Source organism: Tachyglossus aculeatus, chromosome 8 (genome assembly GCF_015852505.1).
Source record: "Tachyglossus aculeatus isolate mTacAcu1 chromosome 8, mTacAcu1.pri, whole genome shotgun sequence".
NCBI lineage: Eukaryota > Metazoa > Chordata > Mammalia > Monotremata > Tachyglossidae > Tachyglossus > Tachyglossus aculeatus.
In genome coordinates, this window is record NC_052073.1 from 2,784,907 (window position 1) to 2,800,657 (window position 15,751).

At 51.4% G+C, this 15,751-nt stretch overlaps 1 protein-coding gene across 1 annotated transcript in view; it reads left to right on the forward strand.

Moving 5' to 3' along the window:
* The window catches only part of THSD4 (thrombospondin type 1 domain containing 4), a 125,274-nt gene that overhangs the window by 39,344 nt on the left and 70,179 nt on the right, over positions 1-15,751 (forward strand). Inside the window, exon 7 of the mRNA XM_038750243.1 lies at positions 12,487-12,623. Within this exon, the coding sequence (XP_038606171.1) occupies positions 12,487-12,623 (137 nt within the window). The remainder of the gene's footprint in view (positions 1-12,486; positions 12,624-15,751) is intronic.

The following is a 15,751-nucleotide window of genomic DNA, read 5'->3' on the forward strand; positions in this document are numbered from 1 at the left end:
GGGCCCCTTAGTCTTTTTTTTAAATCATATTTGTTAAGCATTTACTATATACCTGGCACTGTACTAAGTGCTGGGAGTAGATACAAGCTAATAATAATAATAATTATGGTATTCGTTAAGTGCTTACTATGTGACAGGCACTGTTCTAGATGCTGGAGTAGATACAAAATAATCGGGTTGGACACAGTCCCTATCCCACACAGGGCTCACAGTCTTAATCCCCATTCTACAGATGAGGGAACTGAGGCACAGAGAAGTCAAGTGACTTGCCTGAGGTCACACAGAAGACAATGAACAGAGCTGGAATTAGAACCCATGACTTTGTGACTCCAAGCCCTCTGCTCTATCCATTATGCCATGCTGCTTCCCTAATCAGATTGGACATAGTCTACGTCCTACAAGGAGCTTGCAGTCTTAATCCCCACTTTACAGATGAGGCAGCTGAGGCACCGACAATTTGAGTGACTTGCCCCAGGTCACACAGCAGACAAGTGGCAGAGCCGGGATTAAAACCCAGGTCCTCTGGCACCCAAGCCTGTGCTCTATCTAGGTCAGAGCTGGGTGGCTGACGTGACTCAATCTGTCTCTGGGGTTTGGGACATGGCGGGAGTGGTGCAGGTGACAACCTCCACCAATCCCCGGAAATTGTGGACAGATGGGGGCCATCAGAGAGGGGGCTCTTGGGGTCATTCATGCATTCAATCATATTTATTGAGCGCTTCCTTTGTGCAAAGCACTGTACTAAGCACTTGGGAGAATACAGCATAACAGCAAACAGACCCATTCCCTGCCGAGGGGTGCTCCCTGCAAGTCAGGGAGTGGGACTTGAGGAGAAGCAGAGCTTTCCGGGCCTCTGTTGTCCCGGAGAAGAATCTGTTCCGGTTGTCTGTCCCTGAACATGAGATAAGGGGAGGGGCTCCTGTGGACCTGGGTGATCCCGGCACTTGGGGGCAAAGGGGGATCGGCGGATTGGCTCATTTAGCCTGGAAAGGTGTAGGTGGGTCCGGGGTGGTGGTGGTGGGGAAGTTGAGTCCCTGGAAGGTTTTTGGGGGCCACTGACCAGCTATTCCCTGTGTCCCCCAAGGGCCAGAGGGAATGAGCTTCAGTTGCAGTAGGAGAGATTATGGTTGGATGTAAGGAAGGACGTCCTGGTGGCCCCTGATTAGCTTGTATCTACCCCAGCGCTTAGTCCAGTGCCTGGCACATAATACGCACTTAACAATTACCATAAAAAGGGGTGGGGCCAGCAGGGAGGTTTAAGGAACGAGCAGTACCCATCTGTCCCAGACTGTTTAGTCTTTCACCTGCCTGGAGGCAGGGGGCTGGACCAAATGGCCTAGTGAGTGCCTTGAGCAGGGAAAAGAGAGGGGACCGTGTTCTGGCCAGAAATGGGGCCAGGCTGAGACCGAGGTGCTCATTCATTCATTCATTCATTCATTCATGATGATGATGGAATTTATTAAGCGCTTACTATGTGCAAAGCACTGTTCTAAGCGCTGGGGAGGTTACAAGGTGATCAGGTTGTCCCACGGTGGGTTCACAGTCTTAATCCCCATTTTACAGATGTGGTAACTGAGGCCCAGAGAAGTGAAGTGACTTGCCCAAAGTCACACAGCTGACAATTGGCAGAGCCAGGACTTGAACCCATGACCTCTGACTCCGAAGCCTGGGCTCTTTCCATTGAGCCACGCTGCTTCTCATTCATCTCTGGAGCCACCACTCCACACCCTTTGGTGGCTGGGGACTCCAGCCCCAGCAAACCCCAGGAATCGGTGGACGGTAGCCCTCCTTTCTGCCCCATCACCCAGCCCCCGGGCCCCTCGGAGCTCGTTTCCAAACGTGGAATGGGAGGGGGCCAGTGTCAGAGGGGCCGAGTGGCCTGCTGCCCCCACCCCATTCCTGGGCAGAGGTCAGCAGTCCGAATCCTGCCCTTCCCCTTCAGATGTATGGGAAGGGAGGGGCTCGGGGAATCCTTTGGGGCCCTGCTTGGGGCTGGGAGAGAGAGGAGGCAGGGTCAGAGGCCGGTTATGGAGGGCCACTCCCAGCGGTGGGGTTCAGGTGTCTCCCCAGGGGCACCCTGGCAGTCGTGGGCACTGCTTGTCTGTTGGACACCAGAAAGTCAAGGGGCCAGGGGCCACGGGTGCTGAACAGAAGGCTCCAATGCCACCTCGGGCACCACAGCTGAAACACCCACGCCCGTTCAGAAGGTCCCAGGGTCCCTGCAGCAAGCCCACCCACCTCTGGGTCCTGGCAGCCCCGGGGTCCAGAGAGGGCGAGGAGGGCCCCAATTGTGGCCACAAGACCTCCAGGTTGCCCAGCTCACCCCACCTGCCTGGTGCCCCTGTCCCTCAACCCCCTCCCCACCCTAAGCTCCTGCACATAATAAGAATAAGAATAGCATTTATTAAGCGCTTACTATGTGCAAAGCACTGTTCTAAGCACTGAATGCTTAGAGACTCTGGAGCCCCCTCCTTCCCCCTCGACTGTTCTATATATAGACTCACAGGGGGATCACATCCAGATGTGGGTTGCGTGCGCCGGCTGGGGGGAAGGGGCAGAGAGGGGGACCCCTGAGTCAGAGCCTGTTTCCAACTGATGAACTTGTATCTGTCCCGGTGCTTAGAACAGTGTTTGGCATGTAGTAAGTGCCTAGCGTGGCTCAGTGGAAAGAGCATGGGCTTTGGAGTAAGAGATCATGGGTTCAAATCCCAGCTCTGCCAATTGCCAGCTGTGTGGCTTTGGGCAAGTCACTTAACTTCTCAGTGCCGCAGTTACCTCATCTGTAAAATGGAGATTAAGACTGTGAGCCCCCCGTGGGACAACCTGATCACCTTGTTACCTCCCCAGCGCTTTGCAAAGTGCTTAGTACAGTGCTCTACACACAGTAAGCACTCCATAAATACGATTGAATGAATGAATAGTAATTTCTTAATAAATGCCATTATTATTATTATTAATAATAACAAGAACCATAATAATAATTATTATTATGTGTACACAGTTCTTCCCCTCTGGGGGACATGTCTGAGGCTAATGCCGGCAGCTCAGCTCCCCCGTCCCATCCTCTTCTCTCCCTTCCACCCCAGCCCTCTGCCAGAGATGGGGAGTGGGGGAAGACAAAGTGACCTAGAGGAAAAGACCGTGAGCCTGGGATTAGAGACCCAAATTCTAGTCACGGCAATGCCATACACCCATTGAGTACCCTTGGGCAAGGCACTTAACTTCTCAGGGCCTCAAAGCAATGCCATACACCTGCTGAGTGACCTTGGGCAAGCCACTTAACTCCTCAGGGCCTCTGTTTCCGCCTCAGTAAAATGGGGATAAGATCCCTATTCTCCCTACTCTGTAGACGGAGAGCCCTATCAATCATTCATATTTTTTGAGCGCTTACCGTGTGCAGAGCACTGTACTAAGTGCTTGGGAAGTACAAGTTGGCAACATATAGAGAGGGTCCCTACCCAACAGTGGGCTCACAGTCTATGTGACAAGGGCTGTGTCAACTCAGATAATCTTGTATTCAAGTACATTTTTTTTGTTTTTTTTAATTGGTATTTGTTAAGCACTTACTACATGCCAGGCACTATACTAAGCACTGGGGTAGATATGACTAATCAGATTGAATACAGTCCATGTCCCACATGGGGCTCACAATTTTAATCCCCATTTTACAGATGAGGGGCGTAGAAAAGTTAAGTGATTTGCCCAAGGTCATGCAACAGACAAGTAGCAGAGCTGGAATTAGAACCCAGGACCTTCTGACTCAGACGCCTGTGTTCTACCCACTAGACCATGCTGCTTCCTGTCTTAGGCACCTAGTGCTTAATTATGAGAATCAGCGTGGCTCAGTGGAAAGAGCACGGGCTTTGGAATCAGAGGTCATGGGTTCAAATACCGGCTCCACCAATTGTCAGCTCTGTGACTTTGGGCAAGTCACTTAACTTCTCTGTGCCTCAGTTACCTCATCTGTAAAATGGGGATTAAGACTGTGAGCCCCATGTGGGACAACCTGATCACCTTGTAACCTCTCCAGCGCTTAGAACAGTGCTTTGCACATAGTAAGCGTTTAATAAATGCTATTATTATTAATTAGTACTATAACTAATGAACAAGATAATATTGAGACCAAAATCTCCTGTCTCTTCCCACCCCTTCCCTGGGGCTCCAGACCCAATAAGCTTCCCCAGACAGAAACACGATGCCTCTTCCTCCCCTTCCCTGCTAACAACCCCAGCCCCAAATGATGGTCGACTTTTCCAGCCACTGTTCTCACTCCCCACTTCTCACCCCTTTTCCACTCCCCAAGTTTGAGATGAACCATTCCCAGCCATTGGTTCTCAGCCCCCCTCTCCCCACACCCTAGAGTTTGAGGTTGACCATAATAATAATAATAATAATAATAATAATAATGGTATTTGTTAAGCACTTACTATGTGCCAAGCATTGTTATAAGTGCTTAGGTAGATACAAGGTAATCAGGTTGTCCCACATGGGGCTCACAGTCTTAATCCCCATTTTACAGATGAGGTAACTGAGGCACACAGAATTAAAGTGACTGGCCCAAAGTCACACAGCTGATAAGTGGTGGAGCCAGGATTAGAACCCACGACCTCTGACTCCCAAGCCTGTGCTCTTTCCACTAAGCCATGCTGCTTCTCCCATCCATCGGCTCTAGTCACTGCTTCCCTACACCCTGAGCTTGAGGTTGACAGTTTCCATCCGCTGGCTTTTGGTCACCTCCTCCCCACACCCCAACTTTGAGGTCGGCGGTTCCCATCCACTGGCTCTTGGTCACCCCTTCCCCACACCCTGAGTTTGAGGTGAACCATTTCCTGCCACTAGCCCTCCGTCATCCCCTCCCCACACCCGGAGTTTGAGGTTGAACGTTCCCAGCCTGCCCGCTCCCTGAGAGGTTGATGGTTTGAGGTTGACCATTCCCAGCCACTGGCTCTCGGTTTCCCTGAGAGCTCAGCTCCCACAATGTTCCAATGTTCCTGGAGCTGTCATAGCCCAACTGGTAGCTATGAGTCTCCTCCATGAAGCAGAGAATTGGGACAGTTCCCTGGCAAGGAGTTGGGAGTCAGAACTCCTAGGTTCCAGTTCTGCCTCTCCAAGTAGGGACTCACTGTGAGACCTTGGCAAAGCCACTTAACCTCTCTGGGCTTCAGTTCCCCCTCTCTGAAATGGGAAAAATCCCAGAGATTTCCCAGAGGGAAAGCGAAGTGGAGCCAAGACAACCCCGCCGGATCATGCCGGCCTGCAGAATCACCTCAGATGGCCCTTCTGGGTGCCCATGGTGACTGATGTCCCTGGAGACCCACCCCAAGAGGGATTGGCCTCCTTTCCCTCCCCTGGCCAATCTCTCAGCTCGCCTGTCCCCAGGCTGGACTGGGCAGCCAGGGTGGGGAGGGGTCCCAGTGGAGCTGCTGCATTTGGAAGCAGCATGGCTCAATGGAAAGAGTGCGGGCTTTGGAGTCAGAGGTCCTGGGTTCAAATTCCGGCTCCGCCAATTGTCAGCTGTGTGTCTTTGGGCAAGTCACTTAACTTCTCTGGGCCGCAGTTACCTCATCTGTAAAATGGGGATTAAGACTGTGAGCCCCCCCGGGGCAACCTGATCACCTTGTAACCTCCCCAGCACTTAGAACAGTGCTTTGCACATAGCGCTTAATAAATGCCATCATTATTATCATCATTTTTATTTGGAGGGAGGGAGAGGGAGAAGGCGCTTCCTCCTCAGTCTGGGAGCATGTGAGGCCGAGGATCAGAGGACATGACTCCTGAACTCTGATTCCCGGGGCAGAGATTCCAGGGAAGGCTGAGCACTCCTCTTCTCGTGACCAAGGGACGCCCAGTCCCTGCATGTTTACTAATAACCGGAGACCGCAATTGGGACCCAGACCCCGAGGGCCAGCCAGGCTCCCCACCACCACCACGGCCCCTGTAGTATCCTGAGTGGGTCCCGGGCCCACCTCTGGCTGGTGGTACTGCTGGGGTGGTGGGAGTGCGGTGCTGATAGGGAGATATTGTCACTGGAGAGCGGTCAGAGGGGGACGGACCAGTCTTGCAGAGAGATTCCAGCCTGTTGAAATTGTCGCCAGCATGCACAATTTGCACTGCCATTACCCTGTCACCAACATCCCACCCCTCTTCACGTCTCTCCACCTACCACCCCCAGCTCCCTCTCCCACCACTCACCAACACCAGGGCCCCCCAGACACCTCTCCCTTCTCTGACAGAGTGCTGTGGTCAGCAGACAGAGGAGAAATGGAGCTGTTTGGTTGTTTCTCTCGGGCCCCTTCCCCACTGCCGCCCCTTACTTCACACGGCCTTGGCCCTCCCGTCCCTGCACAACTGGGGCAGCGGCCTGGGCGGCTCAGTTGTCCTGCCCAGAGGCGGGGGATGACCCATGTGGCCTCTCGAGAGGGCAAGTGGGCAGGGAAGTCTTCGGAAGAACAGATTGGAACTTTAATTTTAACAAGAGGCGGTTGTTTCCTGTTTGTATTGCTGGAGGGTTTTTTTTTTTTTCCGGCACAAATGCCTCCAAACAGTGGGCCATCCAGGCCGCTTCCCTGCTGAAGCTATGAGACTTCTCCCGGGGGTCTTCTAAAGACACTCTGGCCGGGCGGGGGAGCGGGCACCGCAGCTGCAGGAATGTGCTTTAGGGCCTGGACCAGCTGGGAACTGAACCTGTTGTCCTGGAGGCTCAAGTGGATCTCCCTGTGGGCCGGGGGTGGGGAGCTGGAGCGGGAAGGCTACATGGTTTTCCACCCCCCGGGCTCCTGGTGCGAGGAATTGCCTCTGATCCCTCTAGAGAACACGTTCCTTTGTCTGGGACATGGGGTATGGGCGGGAGGGACAGTCTAGGCTGGAATCACAGTGCCAGAGTCCAGTCTCAGCTAGCTGCCCAAACCCTGCTCCCTTCCCAGCCAGCTGGCCCCAGCATCTTCCGTGAGGCCAGGGTACGGAACTGGTTTCCCTCTAGGGCAAGAAGCAAGAACACTAGGCCCCTCTGCTCCTCACCCCAGGCCCCGGGCATCAGGAGGGAAGGGGCCTGCTGTGTGGAACGGCCAGGCAGGCTGAAGCTTCTGCCCTGGCGGGGCCCTCAGCAAATTTAGGGGATAACAGAGACAAAACGCCTCAACCCTGAGGTGGGTGTTGGGAGGAGATGAGGAAGTGAAGCAGCGTAGCTCAGTGAAAAGAGCACGGGCTTTGGAGTCAGAGGTCATGGGTTCAAACCCCAGCTCCACCAATTGTCAGCTGTGTGACTTTGGGCAAAGTCACTTAACTTCTCTGGGCCTCAGTTACCTCATCTGGAAAATGGGGATGAAGACTGTGAGCCCCCTGAGGGACAACCCGATCACCTTGTAACCTCCCCAGCACTTAGAACAGTGCTTTGCACATAGTAAGTGCTCAATAAATGCCATTATTATTATTATTATTATTAAGTGGCCAAGAAGCAGTGTGCCTAGTAGAAAGAGCACCAGCCTGGGAATCAGAGGGTTCATTCATTCATTCATTCAATCGTATTTATTGAGCACTTATTGTGTGCAGAGCACAGTACTAAGCACTTGGGAAGTGCAAATCGGCAACATAGAGAGACGGTCCCTACCCAACAATGGGCTCACAGTATAGAAGGGGGAGACAGACAAAAAAACAAAACAAGTAGATAGATGTCAATACTACCAGAGTAAATAGAATTATAGCTATATACTCATCATTAATAAAATAAGTATAGTAAATATGTACAAATAAATTAGAGTATTAAATATGTACAAATATATACAAGTGCTGTGGGGAGGGGAAGGGGGTAGGTTCTAATCCCAGCTCTGCCACTTGTCTGCTATATTACCTTGGGTAAGTCACTTCACCTTTCTGTGCCTCAGTTACCTCATCTGTAAAATGAGGATTAAGACGGTGAGCCCTATGAGGGACAGGGACTTTGTCCAACCTAATTAGTTGTATCTCCCACAGTGCTTAGTACAGTGCCTGGCACATAGTAAGCACCTAACAAATATTTAAAAAAAAAGTGGGAGTGGGACTACCACCATCCTCCCCGCAGTGCTTGGCACATAGTAAGTGCTTAACAAATACCAACATTATTATTATTGCTTGAGCTCCATTTCCCTTGTCCTCCCCTACCTGCGGGCCTACTCTCCATGCCTCCTCGGAACCCAGGTTTTGCCTGCTGGGCAGGTGAGAGGCCTGGGTCCCATTAAGGTGGGGGTGGTGTTCCCACCTGTGAGCGTGGAGTCAGAAGGAGGGGCTCAGCAGACCCCCAGCTCCAGGTGTGTCGCGCTTCCCAGGGCAGTCAATCAGTTGTATTCACTGAGCGCTTATTGTGTGCACAACTCTGTACTAAGCGCTTGGGGAGTACACTATTACAGACACGTTCCTTGCCCACAACGAGCTTACAGACTTGAGGGGGAAGCAACTGAGAGAGAGTTGGCAAGAGGGGCGAGTGGAGCTACGGCCCGGGAGTGACCTGTCGGCTCGCCCCTCTTGTCCAGAGAGAGGATGTGTCCGCAGCACATGGGGTGGAACCGTTGTGACCCCTAGAACCTGCTTCCGACAACGGCAGCAGGGGCAGAGGTAAGGCCTGCTGGACACACGTATACTAGCACATGCCAACCCCTCCATCCTCCCTTTCCTCCTTCTCTCCCTCCCAATCAATAATTGATAACAATAACAGTATTGTTATCAATAACAATATTGATGGTATTTGTGAAGCACGTACTATGTGCCAAGCACTGTACTAAGCACTGGGGTGGATACAAGGTAAATCGGGTTGGATACGGTCCCTGTCCCAAGTGGGGTTCACAGTCTCAATCCCCATTTTTCAGATGGGGCCTAGAGAAGTGAAGTGATTTGCCCAAGGTTACACAGCAGACAAGTGGTGGAGGTGGAATTAGAACCCATGACTTTCGACTCCCAAGGCCCATGCTCTATCCTCTAAGCCATGCTACTTCTAATCAATCACTCACATTTATCAAGACTGTTAACTCTCCTCTAAACTGTGAGCTTATTATGGGCAGGGAACATTTTCTTGCATGGTATCCTCAAAGGACCTGGGTTCTAATTCCAGCTCTGCCATTTGTCTGCTGTGTGGCCTTGGACAAGTCACTTGACTTCTCTGTGCCTCAGTTCCCTCGTCTGTCAAATGGGGATTAAGACTGTGAGGTTCATGTGAGACAGGGACTACATCCAACTGGATTTTCTTGTACTCTTCCCTCCCCCACCCCCCGGCGCTTAGTACAGTGCCTGGCACACTGCAAGTGTTTAACAAATACCACAATTGTTATCTCCTCCCAAAGGCCTTCCCTGACGAAGCCCTCTTTTCCTATTCCTCAACTCCCTTCTAAGTCTCCCTGACTTGCTCCCTTTATTCATCCCCCTTCCCAGCCCTACAGCATTTGCGTACATACCTGTAATTTATTTATTTATATTGATGTCTATCTCCCCCTCTAGATTGTGAGCTCACTGTGGGCATCGAACATGTCTGGTGTATTGTTTTATTGTACTCCTCCAAGCACTTAGTACAGCGCACAGCGTACAGCAAGTGCTCAATAAATACGATTGACTGCCTTAGAACAGTGCTCTGTACGTAGTAAGTGCTCAGTAAATACCGTTGATTGATTGAGTGCTTACTGTGTGCAGATCACTGTCCTAAGTGCTTGGGAGGCTACAGTATAACAGAGTTGGTAGACACATTCCCTGTCCACAGGGAGCTTGCAGTCTAGAGGGGGAGGCAGAGAATAATATAAATTAATAAATTACGGACATGTACATAAATGCAATGGGACGGAGGGAGGGGTGAATAAAGGGTGAAAATCTAAATGCAGCAATTACTCCCAGCCAGTTTTTCCCTCTCCCTGGAAGGCTGGAAAGAGGTGAACTCGGCCCCAGGAGACCAGAGTGAAATTCTTTCCCAGGGCTCTCTCAGGTTTATCTGACCCCTCGGGTGGGGATTCTGGAGGGAGGTGGGCTGTCCCCATCAGTGGGTATCGAACAGTGGCTATAGAAGTAATTGTAGTAATAACTGTATTACTTATAAGCAGAGGTGGCGGAGTAGTGATTAGTGTAACCCCTGACCTGGAATGCTCTATCAATCAATCAACTGGGAATCAGTAAGGCCTAGTGGAGAAAGCACAGCCTGGGAGCCAGAGGACCTGGGTTTCAATCCCCCGTCTGCCACTTGTCTTCTGTGTGACTTTGGCCAAGTCACTTCACTTCTCTGTGCCACAGCTACCTCATCTGTAAAATGGAGATTAAGACCGTGAGCCCCACTTGGGACATGGACTGTGTCCAACCTGATTAGCTTGTATCTACCCCAGCAGTTACCAATAACTGTGGCATTTGTTAAGCGCTTATTATATTTCAGGCACTGTACTAAGCGCTGGGGTAGATACAACAGTGCCAGGCATTCATTCATTCAATCGCATTTATTGATTGTGGCATTTGCTAAGTGGTTATTATATTTTAGGCACTGTACTAAGTGCTGGGGTAGATACAACAGTGCCACGCATTCATTCATTCAATCATATTTATTGAGCGCTTACTGTGTGCAGAGCACTGTACTAAGTGCTTGACAAATACCCTTAAAAAAATTGGTAGTATTAATCTTTTAGACTGTGAGCCCAATGTTGGGTAGGGACTGTCTCTATATGTTGCCAATTTGTACTTCCCAAGTGCTTAGTACAGTGCTCTGCACATAGTAAGCGTTCAATAAATACGATTGATGATGATGATGATGATTGAGCACTGTTCTAAGCGCCGTTCAGATCCCTGAATGGATTTCAGGATCAGGCTTCTTTTCCTTGAATGCCCCGGATAATTGCCTCAGCTCTCTCATGCCAGTGTAGCCCCGGTCTTTGGGGGAATCCCCTCCCAGTCTCCAAGGAGGCCACACAATTCCCCTTTCATGTATCAGTCCAAACTCCTGCTCCCACATGGCGGTGAGATGTTTGGATTTCATCAGGTCTCAGGCTAGACTGGAGCGTTTGTTTTCTGCGTTTCAGAAAGCCCCCTCTGAGGGATCAAAGGAGCGTTTCCGGCCTCCCCTTTCTTCTCCCGACCACGGCCAGGGAGCCTGGCTGTTGCCCTCCTTTCTCCAGGGCCCTTCCTCTTCCTGCACATGCCTTGACTCCAGAGAGAGTCCACAGCCCGGGTGGGGGATCTGCCGAACCTGGAGGCGGTGGGCAGGGTGTACATGGAATTATTATTATTTTTATTATTGTTACTACTACTACTACTAATAATAATAATTCTGGTATTTGTTAAGCACTTACTATGTGCCAGGCACTGTACTAAGCTTTGGGGTGGTACAAAGAGATCGGGTTGGGCACAGTCCCTGTCCTGCATAGGGCTCACAGTCATAACCCCCGTTTTACAGATGAGGTAACTGAGGCACAGAGAAGTGAAGTGATTTGCCCAAGGCCACACAGCAGACAAGTGGCAGAACTGGGATTAGAACCCATGACCTTTGGATTTCTAGGCCCATGTGCTATCCACTACACCATACTGCTTCCCATTACGTAGAGTCCACAGCTCCCTGGCCGGGAGCACCCTCTGTTGTTATTGTTGTTATTGTTTATGGTAGTTGTTAAGCACTTACTATGTGCCGAGCAGTGTTCTAGATGCTGGGTTAGATACAAGTTAATCAGGCTGGACACAGTCCTTGTCCCACATGGTGCTCACAGTTTAAGTAGGAGGAAGTAGGAGTTAATTCCCATTTTACAGATGAGGTAACAGAGGCACAGAGAAGTGAAGTGACTTGCCCAGGCCCTCTCACTCCCAGGCCAAAGCTCTAAACACTAGACCACGCTGCTTTACTGGATCCGGAGTGGGGAAGGTGCGGAACAAGTAGCAGGAAACACTCTTGTACCCAGTGGAGGGGGTAAAAAAGCAGCATGGGCTTAGTGGATAGAGAATGGAGCCGGGAGTCAGAGGACCTGCCTTCTAATCCCGGTTCTGCTGCTTTTCTGCTGTGTGACCTTAGCCAAGTCACTTCACTTCTCTCTGCTTCAGATTCCTCATCTGTAAAATGGGGATTAAGACTGTGAGCCCCAAGTGGGATCTGGACTGTGTCCAACATGATTACTTTGTATCTACCCCAGTGCTTAGAACCGTGCCTTGGCATATAGTAAGTGCTTAACAAATACCATTGAATAAAGAGAAGTAAGTGCTCAATACCTTTGTGTGATTTATCACTCCGAGCTGCCCCCATCTCCCATCTGCTCCCCTCCTTCTTCAGATGGGGGCTCCCTGGGAAGGATCCTCTGCACGTTTGAAGGGACTTGGGCCAGTGTGGAAAAGGAGGCTGGGGGGTTGGGGTCAGGGGAGGGAGAAAGGGCAGAGCCGCTGTGAGCCTGTGCCAGGAGGGAGCGTCAGTGTTGGCGGGAGCAGGGTTTGGGCTTAGGAGGGGTGCCCGGTTCCGACCTCCCAGGCTGGTCCCGGGCCCTGTGACTGGCCATGTTTTCCCTTTCCCTACAGTAAAGGGTGACCAAAAGTGTGAGCTGAACTGCCGGGCCACTGGGTACCGCTTCTACGTGCGGCAGGCGGCCACGGTGATCGACGGGACGCCCTGCGACCAGAACGGCACAGCCATCTGCGTGGCGGGGCAGTGTAAGGTAAGCGTGTGCCCGCTTGGGTCGAGCCCCTCACCCCCACTGTCATGGATGGTTAGGTGTACCCTGAACCCTCTCTGCAGGCCCTGGGATGCTTGGCCAGGCTGCCCAATCGGGGCAGAAGCTTTGGTGAGTTGGAGACTCGGGTGTTACTGGACCCCTATTTCAGAGACTTCATGATGTGTCCCCTCTGCTGCAAGTGTGTCTGGGGAGAGGGTAACCACCTTATCCATCTCTTGGCATCTTCAGTAGCTTGGTCTGGGCATGCCAGGGCAGCCAGGGTGGAGCAACCTGAATGGGGACAGTAGGCACCTCTGGCAGTTCAGATATGGCTGGCAGAAAGTACCGTCCTTGAGGGGATTGGCAAGATGTGGGCTTTAAGTTGATGGCACCAGTGAAGCCTCCAGGAGCATCAATGAGGTGTGGACTGTAATTTGAGGGCACCAGACACCCCCTCTCCCCATAGCTGACAGAAAATGACTCTCCCCTCCTTCAAAGCCTTATTGAAGGCACATCTCTTCCAGGAGGCCTTCCCTGACTAAGCCCTCCTTTTCTTTTCTCCCACTCCCTTCTGTGTCACCCCGACTCACTCCCTTTAATCATCCCCTCCATAGCCCCACAGCACTTAATTGTCCATATCTGTAACATATATTTATTCATTCATTCATTCAATCGTATTTATTGAGCGCTTACTGTGTGCAGAGCACTGTACTAAGTGCTTGGGAAGTACAAGTTGGCAACATATAGAGAGGGTCCCTACCTAACAGTGGGCTCACAGTCTAGAAGGGGGACACAGACAACAAAACAAAACATATTAACAAAATAAAATAAATAGAATAAAATAGAATAAATATTATATTAATGTCTATCTTCCCTTTGGCGGTAAGCTCACTGTGGGCGGGAAATGTGTCTGTACTATTGTTATATTTTACTCTCCCAAGTGCTCAGTACAGTGCTCTGCACACAGTAAGTGCTCAATAAATACGACTGACTGACAGTGAAGCCCTGGAGGCCAGCCTCCCGCATCTGAGTTTACACCTTGTTGGGGCAACTCTGGTTCTGGCGGGCCAGATTGCGACTGGCATTCTGCCTGACCCAGGGTCTTGGCTAATGTCTTCAGCATGCCAAGTGTACCCAGGGCCAGGCCAGCCTCTCCACCAAGGGAGAGAGAGCCACTGGGAAGTCGAGCGGGCACTAAGAAACAAAGTCAGAAGCAGACAGTGGGCACTAGAGAGGGGCCGGCTGGCATCGTAGGGCTCGAACCACCCGTTGGGAGGAAGCATCCCGTCCCACCAGGCCTCAAGCCTGGGCTGAAGGGACAGATTTGGGGCAGGTTGAGGTGGCGTCTCCCTTCCCATCGTCCCTTCAGGGCCAGGAGGTGTTGTACCAAGACTGTCTGAGCGGCCTAGGTCTGTGCTTTTAGCATCGCTCATTGTTTTGTGTGGGGGGAGGTAGCGCTCCGAGGTTTCCTCGAGGGCTGTGGGTCATTGTGATTGTACCACAACCTGTGAGAGCCCCCTACCCCCACCCTGCCCCTTCCCCACATATGGATCTGATGCCTAATGAGCCAGGGGGCCTATCCAGGGGGAATAACTGAGGCACACAACTGAGGGTATAACTGGGACTTAGAATGGGGACAGTTCCTGCTCTGTGGGGCAGGGGTGGGGGCGTTTGGGGAAAGGATCGGTCATGGAAGCCATCAATAAGGTGGAATCACGAGGGACCCAGTTCCCAGACCAAGGTCAAACTCTGCAGATCCGGGAAATGAGTGTGAGGGGACGTTCACTGGAAGCCTCAGAGGTGGACCCTCCCCTTCTCCCCCTCCAGGCTACTCCATTTTTGAGACTGTCCCTAACCGCACCCCTTCTATCCTAATTATGCCCCTCCGGGACTCTGGCTGTAATAATAATGTTGGTATTTGTTAAGTGCTTACTGTGTGCCAAGCACTGTTCTAAGCTCTGTGGGGGATACAAGGTAATCAAGGTTGTCCCACGTGGGGCTCACAGACTTAATCCCCATTTTACTGATGAGGAAACTGAGGCCCAGAGGAGTGAAGTGACTTTCCCAAAGTCACACAGCTGACGAGTGGTGGAGGCGGGATTAGCCTCCCAAGCCCGGGCTCTTTCCACTGAGCCACACGGACTTTAACTTTGTGCCCAGAGTGGGAGATGGGTGTGCCTTGGAGTCTGCCAAGGGAGGTTGCCAATTGCCTCGCCTCCCCTGGGCATGAGCCAGACTTTTAGGGACGGGGGTGACAACCGCTGCCCGCTACACCTCACTCGAGGGTCCTCCCGCCCTCAGGGACATGGCTGTCCAAATCGAGAGCAAGAGTCTGAGCAGAGCGTCTAGAACTACTGCCATAACTTAATAATAATAATAATAATAATAATAATAATAATAATAGCATTTGTTAAGCGCTTACTATGTGCAAAGCCCTGTTCTAAGCACTGGGGGGATACAAGGTGATCAGGTTGTCCCATGTGGGGCTCACAGTCTTAATCCCCATTTTCCAGATGAGGGAACTGAGGCCCAGAGAAGTTAAGTGACTTGCCCAAGGTCACACAGCAGATATGTGGCAGAGCCGGGATTCGAGTCCATGACCTCTGACTCCAAAGCCTGTGCTCTTTCCACTGAGCCAAGCTGCGTCTCTTTGATAATGATGATAATAATGATAGTTGTGGCATTTGGTAGAGAAGCAGCGTGGCTCAGTGGAAAGAGAGCACGGGCTTGGGAGCCAGAGGTCATGGGTTCTAATCCCGCCTCCGCCACTTGTCAGCTGTATGACTTTGGGCAAGTCACTTAACTTCTGTGGGCCTCAGTTACCTCATCTGTAAAATGGGGATTAAGACTGAGCCTCTTGTGGGACAACCTGATTACCTTTTATCGCCCCCCCACCCCCGCGCTTTGAACAGTGCTTCACACATAGTAAGTGCTTAGCAAATACCATCATTATTATTATTTGTTAAGCGCTTAGTGTATGCCAGGCACTGTACTAAACTCTGGGGTGGATACAAATAAATTGGGTTGGACACAGGCCCTGTCCCACGTGGGGCTCACAGTCTCAATCCCCATTTTACAGATTCATTCAATCAATCATATTTATTGAGCGCTTACTGTGCGCAGAGCACTGG